Source organism: Macrotis lagotis, chromosome 2 (genome assembly GCF_037893015.1).
Source record: "Macrotis lagotis isolate mMagLag1 chromosome 2, bilby.v1.9.chrom.fasta, whole genome shotgun sequence".
NCBI lineage: Eukaryota > Metazoa > Chordata > Mammalia > Peramelemorphia > Peramelidae > Macrotis > Macrotis lagotis.
The window spans coordinates 16,396,989-16,413,580 of record NC_133659.1 but is presented as its reverse complement, the minus strand read 5'-3'; the positions used below and the strand labels follow the sequence as shown (position 1 = coordinate 16,413,580).

The 16,592-nt window shown below is 38.2% G+C and overlaps 1 protein-coding gene across 9 annotated transcripts in view; it reads left to right on the top strand.

Annotated features, from left to right (window-relative positions):
- PATJ (PATJ crumbs cell polarity complex component) overlaps positions 1 to 16,592 on the top strand; it is a 331,197-nt gene that overhangs the window by 238,296 nt on the left and 76,309 nt on the right. For all 9 annotated transcript variants that reach the window (XM_074221287.1, XM_074221289.1, XM_074221288.1 and 6 more), the window contains exon 30: positions 15,531 to 15,603. In XM_074221287.1, the coding sequence (XP_074077388.1) occupies positions 15,531 to 15,603 (73 nt within the window). The remainder of the gene's footprint in view (positions 1 to 15,530; positions 15,604 to 16,592) is intronic.

Here is a 16,592-nt window from a genome sequence, read left to right as displayed (position 1 = left end):
GAAAAATATAAAAGTTAAAAACTCAAACTAATCAATCTCTAATCAAAAGTCCAGAGTCAAGAAATAGTTTCAAAAAAATGAGTGAACAACAGAAAAAAATCTGACCCTAGAAAGCTACTATGGTGACAGGGAAGCTAATACAAATTCAGTAGAAGATAATGACTTAAAAACTTCTACAAGTAAAACCTGAAAGAAAATTATAGTTTAGACAGAGAATGCCTAAAAAGAAGTAAAAAAAATTTAAAGATCAAAAAAGAATAAGAAGTAGTGGAAGAAGAAATGAGAGCAATCCAAAATAATTATGAAAAAATTTAACAAGAAATACTAAAGAAAATGTCTTAAAATAGTAAAAAGATGCAAAATTTCACTGAAGAGAACAACTTAAGAATCGGAATTGGTCAAGTGGAAGCTAATGACTCCATGAGACATCAATCAAAAGACTGACAAAATGGAATAAAATTGAAATACCTCATTGGCAAAACAACTGACCTGGAAAATAGATTGAAGCAAGATAATTTTAGGATGGCAGTGCTGGGACTAGCGCTGAGATCCTATTGAGAAGTCAGGTGCTCTTGCCATCACATCACCTAGCTTGCTCTTTTCCCATATATTAACCTAATTACTATCATCTCCACACCCCTGCACAAACCATCCCGGTTTGTTTCCAGCTAATTACAACTCTCTCTGGATTCCAAATGAAGTTCTTTCTGAGCCTGGGATGTAATTACCAGAAGATCATATGATTCATTTGAAACAAAAACAAACAAACAAAAATACCCAAACTTTCATCATGAATCCCAGGAGCAAACTTTCTCTGCATATTGTAAATAACACGGACAGCTTTTCCTAGAGACTTCATTGAGGCCTGAACATTCTGCTTCTCCAGAGAGGCCTCCCTTGCCTATATCTTTGCATTTCTCAGATGACCAAGGGAGACCTGGACTTCACTATTAAATAACTCATCCTTATAAACTCCATAAAGTTTATTATACATTATCTTTTTGGTTCAGGGAGGGAGGTTCTGTAAGTCTTGTATGAACTGTTTTATAGTTGAGGAAATTGGTCTTTATTTTGGGGAACCCCCCCACCATCATCAAAAATTCCTTCAGACACTGAAAGGAAACTGTTGTGCTCTCTGAGTTTTTACTTCTCCGGGTATAAACATCAATTTTTTTAATCAGATCTGCTTCACTAGCCTATTTTTCAACTTCTGTATATTCTCCTTGTCTAAGACCTTCTTAAGCCACAGATGCCCAGAACTGAGCACAATATCTCCAAAAGGGTACATAGGGACTATGAAACATCTTAACCTAAAATCTCTAGGTATTTTAGTGCATTCTAAGATGACATTCTCTGTCCTGCTTGCCATGGCCAACTGTTGAGTCATGTGAATCATGCCTGGGCCATTCCATAGTGACATTCAGTCATTCAGCCACAAACCAAGATGAAGCAAAGAAACTGAAAAACAAACTCATTTGGTGAATAAAGTGCTGAACCTTGATGTCCGAAAGATGTGGTTCAGATGTCATGCTTACTGGCTATGTAAGGGTGCATTCCAAGTCTTTGTGATCTAGGTTCTTCATTTATAAAATGGAGGGTAAATTACTGGTAGTACTTGTCTCATAAGGCTATTAGCCTTTCAGGTGGGATAATGGATACAAATTGATTTGTGAACCTGGAAGCATGATTATTACCAGTTATCATTATTAATGAAATTTGAATACATACATAGGTAAGGTTCTCCAGCCTTTTGAGTTGTTGGTTGTTTGTCCTATAAACAAGACTTGGAAAGAAACTAAGCATTCACAAACACAGCGGAACTAGAAACTCTTCAGTCTTTTTTTTTAAAGACGTAATATTTCAAGGCACTAAATAACCAACTCTCACAGGCCAGGTTTTATGTATTTATTTTTGATCAAATTAAGTTTGGCAGAGAAGCCTACTAAGTGTAATGGATGGACAGTCCTAAAGAAGTGCTGAATTAAAATTCCTTCTCAAATTCTTCCTTGCTTTGTGACTGTGTGTAAGTCATTTAAACTCTTGTTTCCTCATGGCCTTAAGTGTCTCTAAGGTTCTGTCCAACTCCAATTCTAACCTTAATTCATCTCATCAGATTAATGGGGATCAATTGGAACACCAAATAGAGTCTGAATGAGGCCGAAATAAAATAACATCTAACAGCTAATAAGATATAGACAGTATGAATGGGAGGTGATCTCAGAGGTGGGATCTCAGATGAGTCTTAATGGAATGTAGGAAAGCCAGGCATCTGAAGTGAATAAGGAGAAACATTCTACGTATAGAATATTGTTTGTAAGGAAGAACAAGAAGGCTGATGTACACAAAGGAGAATAAATAGACTGACAAGGTAAACAAGAATCAGGTTGGAGCCAAGCTACAAGAGAATTTTATATCTGACCCTAGAGGTAATAGGGAGTCAGTGCCACTTATGGAGAAGAGAGGTAAACTGCCCTTTGAGGTGGAGGAGAGACTTGAACCAGGCCAATTCATCCAAAGGCTGTTTCAGTCATTCAGGTGTGAGATGATGTGACCTTGCACCATGGTTGGAGGCTGTATGAATAAGAAAATTAGGAATGGAAAGCTTTGAAGCTTTTATGTGCCTTAAGCAACTCTGTAAGATATATCTATAATTTGCCTTAAACAAATGTGCATTGTTGGAACGAGTTCCAACAGGGTGAATTTCAGATAATGATGAATTAATGAATTAATGAATTTATCTAACTATCTAAAAGCACCTATATCTGGGTATATAGACAAAAATGAACCATTCTTGCCATTAAGGATTCTGTCACAGAAAATAAATTATATTTATATAATTATTATGTGATATACTTATATAATTTTTATTTATGTAAAATCACATTGTACTTAACCCCATTTGCCTTGCAAAAGAAACCTTAAAAAAATCACATTGTGTTGCAAGCCCAAGTTCACCCTTGATGGGAAGGCATCAGAAAGGACCTCCTGAAGAACCTGGAGCCTGGGCAGGTCAGCCTTAATCCAAGATCCATCACACAGTTTGTATTAAATCTTTGTTGAGTGACCAACTGATTGAGTAGAGGCTACATCCCAGATCTGGAACCAGGCTGAGAGAATGGAGATGTAGCCTGGTGTGGGAGACCTTTCTGTCTGGACTGTTGAGAATGGGAGGATAGCCTGGGAACATAGTCAGAGGTCAGTCTGTGGAGACCTCCATGAGATCCTCCATAAGGATTCTTTGTCTTCCTTTCTTTCTCTGCTTGAAGAGCCAACAAGGACACAGGTGCTAAGTCTTTAACTGGCCTGTGCAGGCAGACTGCACCTAAACTTGACCCCCTGATTCCTACTAAGCACCTTGGAATCAATAAACTCCACACACCGCTCAACTATAATTTTAATTACAGATGCCAGAGGGGCCAATGTGTACAATCGATAGAGCGCCGCGGCTGCGGATCCCCCTCTGGCCATGCCTCTCGTCCTCAGCAGAGCTTGACAGCCAGTATTAAATCTTGTTCCAGGTCTGCATTTCATACGGCCTTCTTCAAGCCCGGGAGAATTCACCCCCGTGAACACTCTCCACGTGTAATTAAGTAATGGAGACTGAGCTGTTGTACATGACAGTTAATTTTGGATAGCAGGGGACGTTAATACAGGAGCTGCGGGCAAGACCATTAATCTCTTTGGATCCTTGCCCTGCCAAGTAGAGCAGCTCATTCTTCATTGTACTAATCCAGCCTTTTCCCCTGCCCTGGGACCAGGGCAGGCGTGAACATCCTCCCACCAGCTCACACGGGCCATCAGAAAGCCCGGTGCTACCGCATGTGATGTATGTCCGGGGGACCTGTTATGCTGAGCACATCTGGATGGGCCGGAAAGAAACACTCTGGAATATTACAGTCCATATGTCCGGGGCACTATGCAGGGGGAGATGTGGGGTGGCTGGTCCAAGCTCTAATGATGTGAAAAGGAGACAGAAAGGGACTGTGTAAGCTAGGTACACTCAGCAGCACCTTGCTAATTTGCACTAATGACTCACAGACCCATTGTGGATTACGGGCTAATTAGGATGTGAACAAAAACAACTGTTTAAAAAAAGGGGGAGCAAAGACGTGATATTGCAGAAATCTGCACCATTGTAGACAGAAGAGCAGTTAATTAAAAACACTCACTGCCTTGGAGCCTAATGGCTGTCTCTAATTACCTTATCATAGCCCTCCCAGCTGAAGCCAGCGGTCAGTTCGAATTTATCAGAATTGCTGATAGATTCTTAGAGGAATTTGCTTTAAGTCCTGAATGAGGATAAGGGTAGGACATGGAGAGATGTAATACATTTGCCAATTGAGGAAATCTTTTCAAATAATTATGTGAAATACCTTTTTTCTTGTTATTAATCCTAGGATGCCATTTTAAACTAGCAATGTAGCATGCTGAGATATAGCCAGTGGTTCAGTTGTCTTTCTTTGGATAATGCAGGAACTTCCTTCTTGATAAGAGATAACTAAACAATAATGGTGCAGTGGCAGGGACCGCTATTGAAGGAGCCATATCTAGGTGTCAATAGCCAACTGCAGTTCCAGAAGCCTAATGATAAAGCATTGATCAGAGTTCTCAAGTTTATCGAAGTTGTGTGGAAGTGTGTGTGTTTTTCTAATTCTTAACCTTCTCTCCCTTCCTGTCTCTTCTGGCCTGACACCTCTCAAGCATTGATGAGCTTAAGATGGAAAAGAAAGCATGTATTTTCAGATTAAAAATAATACTATTTGGATAAAGCACCAGCCCTGGAGTCAGGAGTACCTGGGTTCAAATCTGGTTTCAGACACTTAATAATTACCTAGCTGTGTGGCCTTGGGCAAGCCACTTAACCCCATTTGCCTTGCAAAAACCTTAAAAAAATAAAAAAAAATAATACTATTAGTTAAAAGTTTCAAAAATACACATAAGGAAAAAAAAGTAAATTATAGAGAGGACAGCTGTACAGAGGCAATTTTGTTACAACCATGTTAAATCTTTACAAATAATGTTCACCAAAGTTCATGGTTTCTTATATAATGTTCTATCCTATTGTCTTTTTGTAATTGAATTTTTTCTCAATGACAATAATAAGAGAATCATTTATTTAGTGCTTAAAGGGAATTTAGACATCACCTAATACAACCCCCTCATTTTTGAGAGATGAGCAAACTGAGGATCAAAGAGTTTCATGTGAAATGTCCAAGGTCATACAGATGTTAGGTACCAGAGGTACATATGCAGTACCCCTGACTCTTTCTTTGCATTTGTATTTTTCAAAATCATTTTTTAAAAATTCATAGCTTCACATGCAAGAATGATCATACAACAAAAAGATTTGTTTTACAAAACTGTGAATCTCCATTTTTATCACACCTCTGTGCATCCCTAATTCTTTATTTTTAAAAAACACCCTCCCAAGGATCAAACTTCAAGGAATATAATGGCCACTTAGATATTTATGTAATACGTTCAATGCATTATTTTTAAAATTGTTTTCCTTGTCTGTACTTCCTTCTGAACTTCCTTTATTTCACTTCTGTACATTTTTTCACAATTTATATTTTATTTTCCAATTACATGTTATGAAATTTTTTAACACTTATCCACATGCATATGCATGTTTATAAGTTATACTTCTATACATTTTAAAAACTTGTTCCAATTACTCTTTATTTTGGCATTACTTTTGCTAAGCACTTACCCATAATCTCTTCAAAACATCATTATAACAAATAAATATAGATAATCAAGGAAGATAAATATATCCAGTGGCCATTTCCAGTACTCTTGATAACCAGAACCGCTCTGTAAGAAAATAGTTAATATACCTTTTCATGCATCATCTGTAGAGATTGGTAGACATTTACTTTATCATGATTCTTTCAAAGTTATGTTATATTCTTTTACTTCTGTTCATTTCATTTTGCATTAGTTCTTCTCACAATTCCATGAAATTGGTTCCTGGTCATTTCTTAGTATCCATATTTATTCCCTTTTACATTCCCTAACTGATGAACATCTCTTTTAATTTTTAGTTATTTTCTTTTTTTATTTTCATTCTCCTGTTCGAGTATGAAATTTGTTTTGCTTACTCTTATACCTTCCCTCTTATCTCTGTCTTCCCTGTCCTAACCTATTTCTCTTTTGTTTGATGTATTTTTCTATGTCAAATTGTTTCTGTGTAGTATGAGTGTTTGTTTGCTTTGTTATCCTTCCTTGTCTCTTTCTGATAAGATTAATTATCACTGGGGACGGCTGGGTGGTGCAGTGGATAGAGCACAGTAGTGGAGTCAGGAGAACCTGAGTTCAGACACTTAATAATTACCTACCTGTTTGGCCTTGGACAAGCCACTTAACCCCATTTGCCTTGAAAAAAACCTAAAAAAAAAGATTAAGTAACACTGGATAAAGTAAATTAAGTATCACAAGGATAAAATTAAATCCCTTCTCTTGCCTTTTCCTCCAATTTTGAATGATCTATTTGTCATGCCCTCCAAATATGACAGATAGTATGTTCCTTTCTTTCTTCTTACTTCTGCATTAGTATCTTCATTTTACCCTCCCTTCTTGTTCCCTTCTTAAAATCCTCAAGACAACATGTTTACCCTCTATAATCTCTATTTCTGTTCACTTTCTCAATATCCTTTAAATAGGACATCAGTCTTCTAAAAGAACACATTTCTTCTTCCCTTATTTGAACCTTAACACCATGTCATTGAATAGCCTACACACAAATAACTTTACCTTTTTTTGATTTTTCTTTACTGTTGTTTGTATTTCAAAGTTCCTGAACTCTGATCTGTTCATGAAGAATGCTCAATAGACCTATAAAAAATTCCATTTTTTCTCTGTAGTATTATGTTCAGCATTTATGTGCATTAGCCATATTTTGAAATGATGTATTCCAAGATCACCTCTCATTTATATTTGAGGTTGCCATATCTTGCATGTTCTTGATTAGAGATTTGATAGTACTCCAACTGAGTTCTTTTTAACTGCTGGTAATATTTAATATATTGTGGAAGCTCTAAATTTTAGCTCTGATGTTTAGGGTTCTAACTTTTTTCATATGGTGCCCCTTTGGCAGTCTGATGAGACCTTTTTCAGAGTAATATTTTGAAATACATGAAATATAATACATAGGATATTAAAGGAAAATTATTATATTAAATTATAAATATAACAAATTAAAACAAGTTTAGACTTAAAGTTAAAAATCTCTGCTCTGTACTCCTGAAATCATATCTAGTTTTTTCTTGATATGAGATGTTAGTCAAATTATTTAATATTTTAGTGGCTTATAATATCCTCTCTGTCATAGTATTTTAAATTATTATACTCTCCTCAAAGCATTGGAGTGAAATGACTCAAGTTTGTACCTAACTCTAGATTTATTCATCAGAAATAATGACATTTTTGGAGTTTGCAGAACCTCTATTCCCAGCCTTTATAATGCTTTCAGAATAGTCCAGTCATAACACTGACACTATGGTTTTATACCATTGGCAGATAATAAGAAAGTAACTAGTATTTACCACATCCTTACCTTCACTATTCCAGCACTGAGCTTTTCTCCTGAATTTTCTACCCAAGTGCTTATCTAGAATAAATTTTGTTTTTGGTTCTTTTTTTTTAAATTTGTTACATAAAATTCTTATTAAGTTCTCTTCTTACTAAATATGAATAAAAATGGAACAAGACTGTTCACATTGCAGAAAAAAAATTAAAAATTAAAATAGTCACTGCCCTAAATGAACTTACATCCTACTAAGAATGTAAATATACACTTAAATAAGTTTATACATGATACTTATAGTGCATAAAGAAGATCTATTAGCAAGGAAGGTAGTAGCAACTGGTGGTTCCAAAGAAGTTTTCCTACAAAAGCTGATGCTTATTGATCTGAGTCTTGAAGACAAATCAGAGATTCTAAGAGGCAAAGTGAAGAAGGTAGAGCATGCCAGGCTTGAAGGTGAGAATTAAACATGGTGTTGAAGACCTACATGATAGATAGTGTGACTAGAGAGAGCAATCCCTTAGATACTTTTTGACAGCTGAACCCTGATTCTTGGTTTCTTTGTCTAAAAGGGGTGGGGGGGGGTGGGGACAGATAAAAATATCACCTAGGGTTTTTTTGAAATTAGTTAATATATGTCAATAGCTTTTTAAACCTTAAAGTGAATTAGGTTGACTGCTCCTAACATTGTTTCTGCTTCTAGCTTTGGGCAGAACCTGTGGTAGCTATTGGGAGAGACTAATTATGCCTTTAGGTGACATGAAGGGTGGCCAGGTAAAAAGGGGAGATAAAGTACAGAAGGAAGGGAGGTAGTTAATTCAAACCAAAAGGAAATGAAGAGGAAGAAATATAGTGAGCTAAAGAGGGGAACACCACATGGAGAATTAAAAAACATCTGTGCCCTTAGGCCTTTAGCAAAAACTTACTTATGTTCTGTGGTTTTGTTTTTTCCTTAACCAAAAAAACAGTCTAAGCATCTTTTCCGCCACACTACTGACAGCTCTAATTATTTTCAAATTGCCCCTGGGCCACCTTCCCAAAATGTAGACCCAGATGCAAAGGTGCTCCCAGCGGCCTCGTTAGCAATTTCCGTAGCTGGGAAAAAGCATGTAAAAAGTTCACGGTGACACTGTCATTGAACTTTTCATTCAGATTCAGCATATTTCGCTACTTAGCAGAGATTATTCCAGTTTTTATGTGAAAATCCCCTCTGTATATGAATTCCAAAAGTTACAGAGAGAGAGAGAGAGAGAGAGAGAGAGAGAGAGAGAGAGAGAGAAGGAGACAGAAGAAGAAAGAAGAAGAAAGAAGAGAGTGGGGAGGGAGGAAGGGAGGAAAGATGGATGGAAGAGAACAAAGGGATCCCTCAGTTTACTGTGCATCTGCTTCAAATGAAATTGCCTTTTTTTCCAAAATGCTTTTTTCCTAACATAGTTTTCTAAAGACAGTGACAAGTGTCAAGTTCTCTCTGTTTCCCCCTTTCTTGAAGTTCTTTAGGGAAGCATAAATATTTAATTCTAACAGCAAACAACATGTCAGGTCCATTTGCCAGCATTTGGTAGCAATTGTCTTGGAAGAGAAAGTCAAGAATGTAATTTTTCTGTTCCCTGGCTACTCAGTATCCTAGTTGGATTCCAGCATGTCAGCTCTGGTTCTTATACTATAATGGTATTTCATTAAATGGCCCCAGAAAGCCAGACTCTGGGTTTGGAGACAGTAAATTTCCAAGTGGCACAGCTTAGGCTACTTTGAAAAGGGTGGTGATTTCTAAAATGTGTTTTTTATGGCCCCTTTAATTTTTAAGAAGGCATGAAGTGGTCTTTCCTGACTTTTCTCAGAGCATGCCAGGTGTGGTTAAGAATGAACATTAGATATTTTCCTATTTGTCTGATATCCTGCCCCATAGGTCCCTCCCCCATCTTTTTTAGTTAATTATCCACAGCGCCTTTTTTCCTGTTTTATTGATTATGCTGCATAAATGTTTTGCTAGAAGGGACCTTAGAGGCCATCAATTTCAGTTTTTATCAGTGAGTAAACTGAGTCAGATGGGTGAAGAGACTTGACATATGTGATGTCACCTAGCTAACAAATGTCTAAAGTTGGATTTGAATTAAAATCTTCTTGGCTCAAATCCCAGAGGTGTCTCCACTATACCAGCTAGCTGGAGTCTGAATACTTGAGTTTCCATCTTAAGTCTCAAGCCTTTGCTCTGGAGTTTGTTTCCTCCTCACCCCCATCTCTTAGCTTCCAACAGGACAGCTTTCCCTTTCTGGTCACCTTGTCCCATCTTCTGTGTCTTGTATGTACCCAGTCAGTTGAGTGTTGGTCTCATTCATTTAAAGATGAGCACCTTGGACTGCTTTCCCTTTCTGGTCACCTTGTCCCTACTTGTGTATCTTTTATGTATTCAGCCTTTTGAGTGTTGTCTCACTCATTTGAATATAAGCACCTTGAGGACAGGGTTATTTTTGCCCTCCTTTTGTTTTATCATATTTAACCCAGAGGCTGGCAGTAGTAAGTTTTTAACTACTACTTACTGGATGATTTATTGTTCTTCCAAGGGTACACAATCTTGCTTATGATGCTGATAGAGCTGACTGTCACAGTTTCCTCCTCTGTATTCCCTAGCAAATACTGCCTATTCCTGTCAGTTTGAAATATGCTGCCCTGCCTGTCCCCTCCTCCCCGAGACCAAGGTGTATGAGTACCATCAAGGAAGTGGCAAATGGATATAAACTGACTTTTTAGAGTAGCTTCTCCCCAACCCGCTGGGAATAATCAGAGGTTTTTATTACAGGAAGCAAAACCAAATTTAATGTGAGTTTTAAAGGACATTACAAACCCTCCTTCTTGTGCAGAAATCATTGGCTGTGTCAGGACAGTTCAGAGCCACTCATTCCCTTCCCCACAATGTGCCCATTAAGATTTATTTGTGACCATTTCTTTAAAAAGCAGTTACCTTAGCACAGAGTGGCAAGCCATCTGCTTTATCACTATCACATAGTCTATGGCTCAGAGTAAGTGTGGCTCATTGACTGCCCTCTGTAGACCTACCCTGTTGTTTGATTGGGTTGGCTGAGAGGAACCTACAATGGAATGAATGAATGAATGAATGAATGAAGAAGTATTTGTTAATCACTTATTGGAGGTCTCACACTCTAAGCCCTGGGGATACAAAAATAAGCAAAACAGTCCCCCACCTTCAATGAACTTGGTATGGGACACCTAGATGGAATAGTCAATCTATATATGGAGAGAAGAGAAGGTTTGATTTTATCCAATAAATATTTATTAAGCACCTATTATAAAACAAGCACTGTACTAAGCACTGAGGAGACAAAAAGAGGCAAAAGACAGTCCCTGCCCTCAAGGAGTTTCTGATCTAATGGTTCCAATATGAGTAATGTTGTCAAAAATGACATTTTTTGGCCCCTTTCAGGTATGTCCTTGGCTACACTTTTCCTAGGTGGGTTTTTTTACCCTCTTTTACTTTGATTTGGTTGTGATGGTGAATTGGAACCTGGGATGCACTGACTCTAGCTGTCTTATTCGTGGTTAGGTAACAAGGTGACTCAGTGGGATACAAAGGAGAGAGCATTTGGACTCAGCCCTGGGTTTGAATATCAGCTTGATCACTTATTGTCTTTTTAACCTTGACAAATATTTAACATCTCTTGACCTCAGTTTTCTCAAGAAATGGGAATAATAATAGTTTGAGTACCTAACCTTTTAAGGTAATTGTGGGGCTGCCTTGAGGTATCATTTGCAAAATACTTTACAAGCCTGGATTTTTTTTTGTATGGATGGATTATGGATATCTTATGAGTTTTTAGTAGAAAAGGAAAAATGACATGTTTGGCAGTGGCAGATTGTGAAGGAGATTGAGGGATCACTAAGGTCACCTGGAATGCCCAGAAGAATGGGAGTGCTCTCAAAACTAAAAGAAAAATGTTGAGGAGAGATTCTTTTGGGAAAGATAATGAGTTCTTTGGAAATCTTGAGATTGAGATTGCCTATGAGACACACAATTCAAGGCAATAGGTTTTACAGTCATTTCTTCTCCCCAAAAGTTTTAACGTTAAGACAAGATGACATTGGTTGGGATGTTGAAGGAGCAATATTTATTCAGGCAGTGGGTGAAATGGATGGCTTCTTAGATTTCTTCCAACTATGAGCCACTAGCATTCTATTTGAGGGACCCCAGAAAAATCAGTTATTGGTCCAAGATCATGGATATCTTTAGTTCTAGTCTCTCCCAAGCAGCATGGCAGTAAGAGTGCTAGGTCACTAGACTAGTGCCAACTACATCCTTGACAATATCTTCTCATTCTTTCCCTATGTTTGTCTGTGCCAAAAGTCATGGGCCAAGGGATCCTTGTATCTAGTTTGGAAAACGGGCTAATAATTATGTTGTAAAAACTCATCACATTCAACTTAGATCAATGCATACTATGGGAATGATGTAAAAACTAACAAACTCCCTTCTGTGGGAGGTGGAGAAGGGAAGCAAGATCGGGGGGAAATTGTAAAACTAAAAATGAATACAACCTTTCTAAAATTAAGAAAAAATAATATGTTGCTGTCATTGGAAAAAATGATGATTAACACAAAACTAAGTATTTTTTGAAAATTTTAGATTAAAATGCTTTTATTGTCATACTCTGCTAATATCTTGGTTCATTTTAATTGTGTCTCTTATTCTTTGTTCTAAAGGATGATTCACTGGTTGTGGGAAGATAGAGCTAGATGGAAGTTGAGGTGACATAAGGATAGGTAGAATTCAAATCATGTCTACAAGTTAACCCTAGAATATTTGTCCCTGATGTCTCTTAAATGTCACTTAATGTTTCTCCTCCTCAATTTTTCCTTCTGTAATACTGGGAAAATAATTCTATGTACCTCATAGAATTATTGTGAGAATTAAATTAGATATGAACCTTAATGTGCTACAATGAATGTTAATTATCATCATTATTATCATTATCATCGCTAAAATGTGTTTCAGAAACAATGAAACTGTGAAGTGAACTGATTGGATTTAGACCATGGATACTTAGGTGGAGGTGATGTTGATAAACAGGGAGAAAAGAAAGCACAAAGAATGGTTCAATTTGAGATAGATATTTAAAGGGTAGAATAGTGTGGGCAACCTTAAGGAAGGGACATTCTGGATAAAAGCATTAAAATAATGCTAATCTACAAATGCAAATGCACAAGGACTCTTTATTAGTCAGAGACCAGCCAATGGCAGAGGGTTTATGTTGGAGAATCCTGAGGCAGAAGGTCAAAGGGATAAGATGATGTCCTATTTAAAGGGCATGGGCAGCAAGCAGAGAAATTCAGTCTAGCCAGCTGATATCTGTCTGCTTGCTGGACATTTGGGGAGATATATGAGCTCACTTTGTCCATTCAAGTACCACTGTGTACCCCCACAGTTAAACTTGGCCAGGGGATTAGACCCGGCTTGTGAATTGGCCTGGAGTCCATCAAACATCCCTCATAAGCCTTGAGGTAATTGTCTCCATCACGTGTTCCAAATGAGCACCCCAGGAGAGGTGATTGTCCCAGAAAATTTCCACCCAACTGGCGGCCAGGGAGTTCTCATGCCAGTTGGTACCTCCCCTGCTAAGCAGGTTTCAGCTCCATCTGTTGTTCTGTGGCTAGGGATACAGAAAGGGTAACAGGGACCTGTCCTTCACAGTCCTGACTGTCCTCACTGTGGCCTTCCCCATCAATCACCCTTCCTACAGATGTGCTCCCAGCCCTAGAATTTATTGAGCACCCCCAATCCCCATTATTCCCTGTTATTAATGGACAGGAAATGAGGATGAGCCAGGATGGGGCAACCGGCCAATGCCAGCAGCTCCTCCTTTGTTTCTGCCAGAATAACTCCCATGTGTTCAATGGGAACACAGAGGTCATGAGCCCCCATTCCAGTCTCTTTTCCCAACAGGGCTAAATGCTCAGATACTGTATCTGTCAAACAAGTATGATTCTATCAGTGTTTTTTTCTCTTTGCCAAGGCAGATCACCATTATAACATAGTACATCATGGTAGTAAGACATTTAGTTGTCTTAAGAGTGCTTCTGTGGTTGAAAAATGGGTTACCCTCCAGTCCACATGGTTATGAATAGCCCTGTCTTAGCTGGGCTAGTGCTTGGTTGATGGATATACAGTTACCTCATAACTGGACCCTGATTTAAAGGCATTCTGACTCAACAGGACCCCCTAGACCTTACATTCTGGCGCTATCACATCAGAATTGCCTCCTTATCACCATAAGTAGCACCTGGACTATAATAGGGGCCTAATTAATGCTTGTTGCTAGATTAAATGATGCATTAGAAAAGGAGAGTGATAGAGAAGAGGCATTAATACATTTAGGAAATTATCATATTATATTTATGAGAGGAGGGGCAGGGTTGCAAAATGGCAAGAATACTAAGTCTAGATTCTAGAGGTCCTAGGTTCAGATCAGCCTCTGATGTTTCTTACCTAGGTGACATTATCTGGGCAAGTACCTTCATCTCAGTTTCTTCATCTGTAAAATGGGGAAGTAGGACACTATATTTATGATTCTATTAACCACCTACATTGTGCAGGGGAACCATTCTGTGCATGGGGCTTACAATGATAAAAGGGAAATAATTTCAGACAAGTAACATTCTGGTGGGTAGATAATTCTACTCTAACATGTTAACTCATTAGTATGTGTGGGTAGAGTGTGTATCTATGTGCTATGTGTCTGAGATACACATGGGTATATTCAAAGTACATATAAAATGGAACCATTTCATGGGGGGGTGTTAAGGGGGGAGATGGGGGTATACTAGCAGGAAGACCAGGAAAAGTCTCAGATAAATTTGAGTTGAATCTTGTGAGAAACCAGGGATTTTGAGAGGCAGAACAAGGAAGGAAGGAAGCCGTGCCAGGATGGGAGGACCACCAAGGCACTGATCATAGACTCAGGGTTGGAACTGAAATAATCAAATAAGAAATAATGAGGAACAAGGTTGGAAAGTTTGACTGGGGGCAAGGTACAGGGTTTGAAGTTGTCTTAGAAGTCACAAGAGGCTGGTTGAGCAGAAATGAAAAGGTGCTACCTGCACTTTGGGAAAATCCCAGGTAATTATGAAGGGGATGGATTAGAGCAGGAAGAAGCTTCATTTAGGAGGCTATTGAGCCAGGTCAGGTGGGAGGGCCTGAGGGTCTGGACGGATGAGTGGAGATCAGGACAAATGGGAAAGACATTGTGGTAAAAAAAAAATGACATGATTAATCAATCAAGAGTAGAAAGATCTACCTAAAAATTTATTAGGGGGCTTTTGTCTAAGCTGGCTGCTGCACCCAATGTCTCATTTGAAAAATGGGAGCTTAGAGAGCCTACTATGTACCTTACCATTGGGTGCTCCTCAATATGTATTCTATTCCCCTGATATCAGTGGAATTCTTCAAGCAGGGGCTAGATATACATTTAAATGGGGGGGGGGGTCAAGTGAGAGGGTTGTATTTTTTTTTGATATAGAGGTGAAATTTATTTTTTCAGGTTTAGGTTGGATTTGCCTTATTTAGCAGGAATGGGCTAACTCCTATTTTCATCATTTCAGTAATATGAGAAATTCTCTGCCTAATATGTCTATTTATACTCCTATCAAATTTGCATGTTTGAAGGGATGGATAGTTGGATGAGAGAAGGAAGGGGAGAAGGGGAGAGAAATAGATATATATAAAAAGAGGAATATCATGGATATAACTAAATAGATGGATGAATTTCTGGGGTAAGGAGGGAGGGGAAAAGATAGAGGTATATACATATATATATATATATATATGTATATGGATAGATAGATAGAGTTGGATAGATGGATGGATATCAATCCATTTTACTCTGTGTACTATATGCTGAGTGATAAGCCTAAGATTATAATTCATACCAGCAATTTTCCATTTCCTATATAATGCACTGATTTTCTTTTTTTTTTTTTTTTTTTTGCCTCCAAGAAACGAGGATGCAGTCAACCAGATGGCTGTTACACCTTTTCCATTACCAGTCAGCTCCCAGTCATCTATCGAGGTAAGGTCATTCTTTTTATTTTTAGGACATGAGATGTATTGATCATCATTTTATTCTAAAATAGAAATTAAGAACAATTTGGAAATTTCAATTCAGTTGAAATTTTTAGATCCACCTCCATTTTTTCCCCATTATGCAGTTAATGATGTGATCAGGTAAGGAAACTGAGGACAGGAGTGCCAAAATAACTAACCCAAGGTACCACAGATAGCAAGTGATAAAATCAGAACTCAAACTCATCATTCTTAACCCCAATTCTAGTGCTCTTCTATGGACTGCCATGATTGCAGGTTTCATCAGTAAGGGTCTTGTGCAGCCATGAGATTTGGCTCTGAAATAACATAGGGATCTCTTTGCTAGTAAACACAACAGAACTCAGATATTGAAAAGATTCCTATGTCCTTGGCATCATTCCTAATCCTTCCAATGCTTCTTGATCTCTTCTCTGAGAATGACCTTCAATATTTGCAAAACCTTCATGGTGGCTAAAGAAAGGCAGCAAGTTAGCTCTGACTCCTGCCTCTGACTCTGACTGGATGTGTAACCCTGGAAAAGTCACTTGGCTTCCCAGCTGAGAGAACAAGTTACAGAGAGTGTGCTGACTCTCTTAGTAGAGGGAATTTCATCCAGTACATGCAAGTAACCTCCACCGTAGTCTCTATCCCATTTCCCTTAGTGATGGCTAGCACAAGGATCTAGGATCGAGAGCTGGAAAATCAGCTTTCTCAATCCCATTATTTTACATGTGGGGAAACTGAGTCTGACTTCCCTGCCTTCTTAAGACTTAACTCCAATCTACAGGTAGCCTTTCCCATTCTCCCTGCCCTCCTTCCTCCCTCTGATTTATATATAAGTCACTGAGAGGGACATAATGAGGGGCAATGATTTATGGTTTTATTTATTTTGCATGTGTACATGGTTGTCTGCATGGTATCTCCTCTTTGTTTTGGTCTTTGATTACAAGAACCAACCGTCTCCTCCCCTTTCTG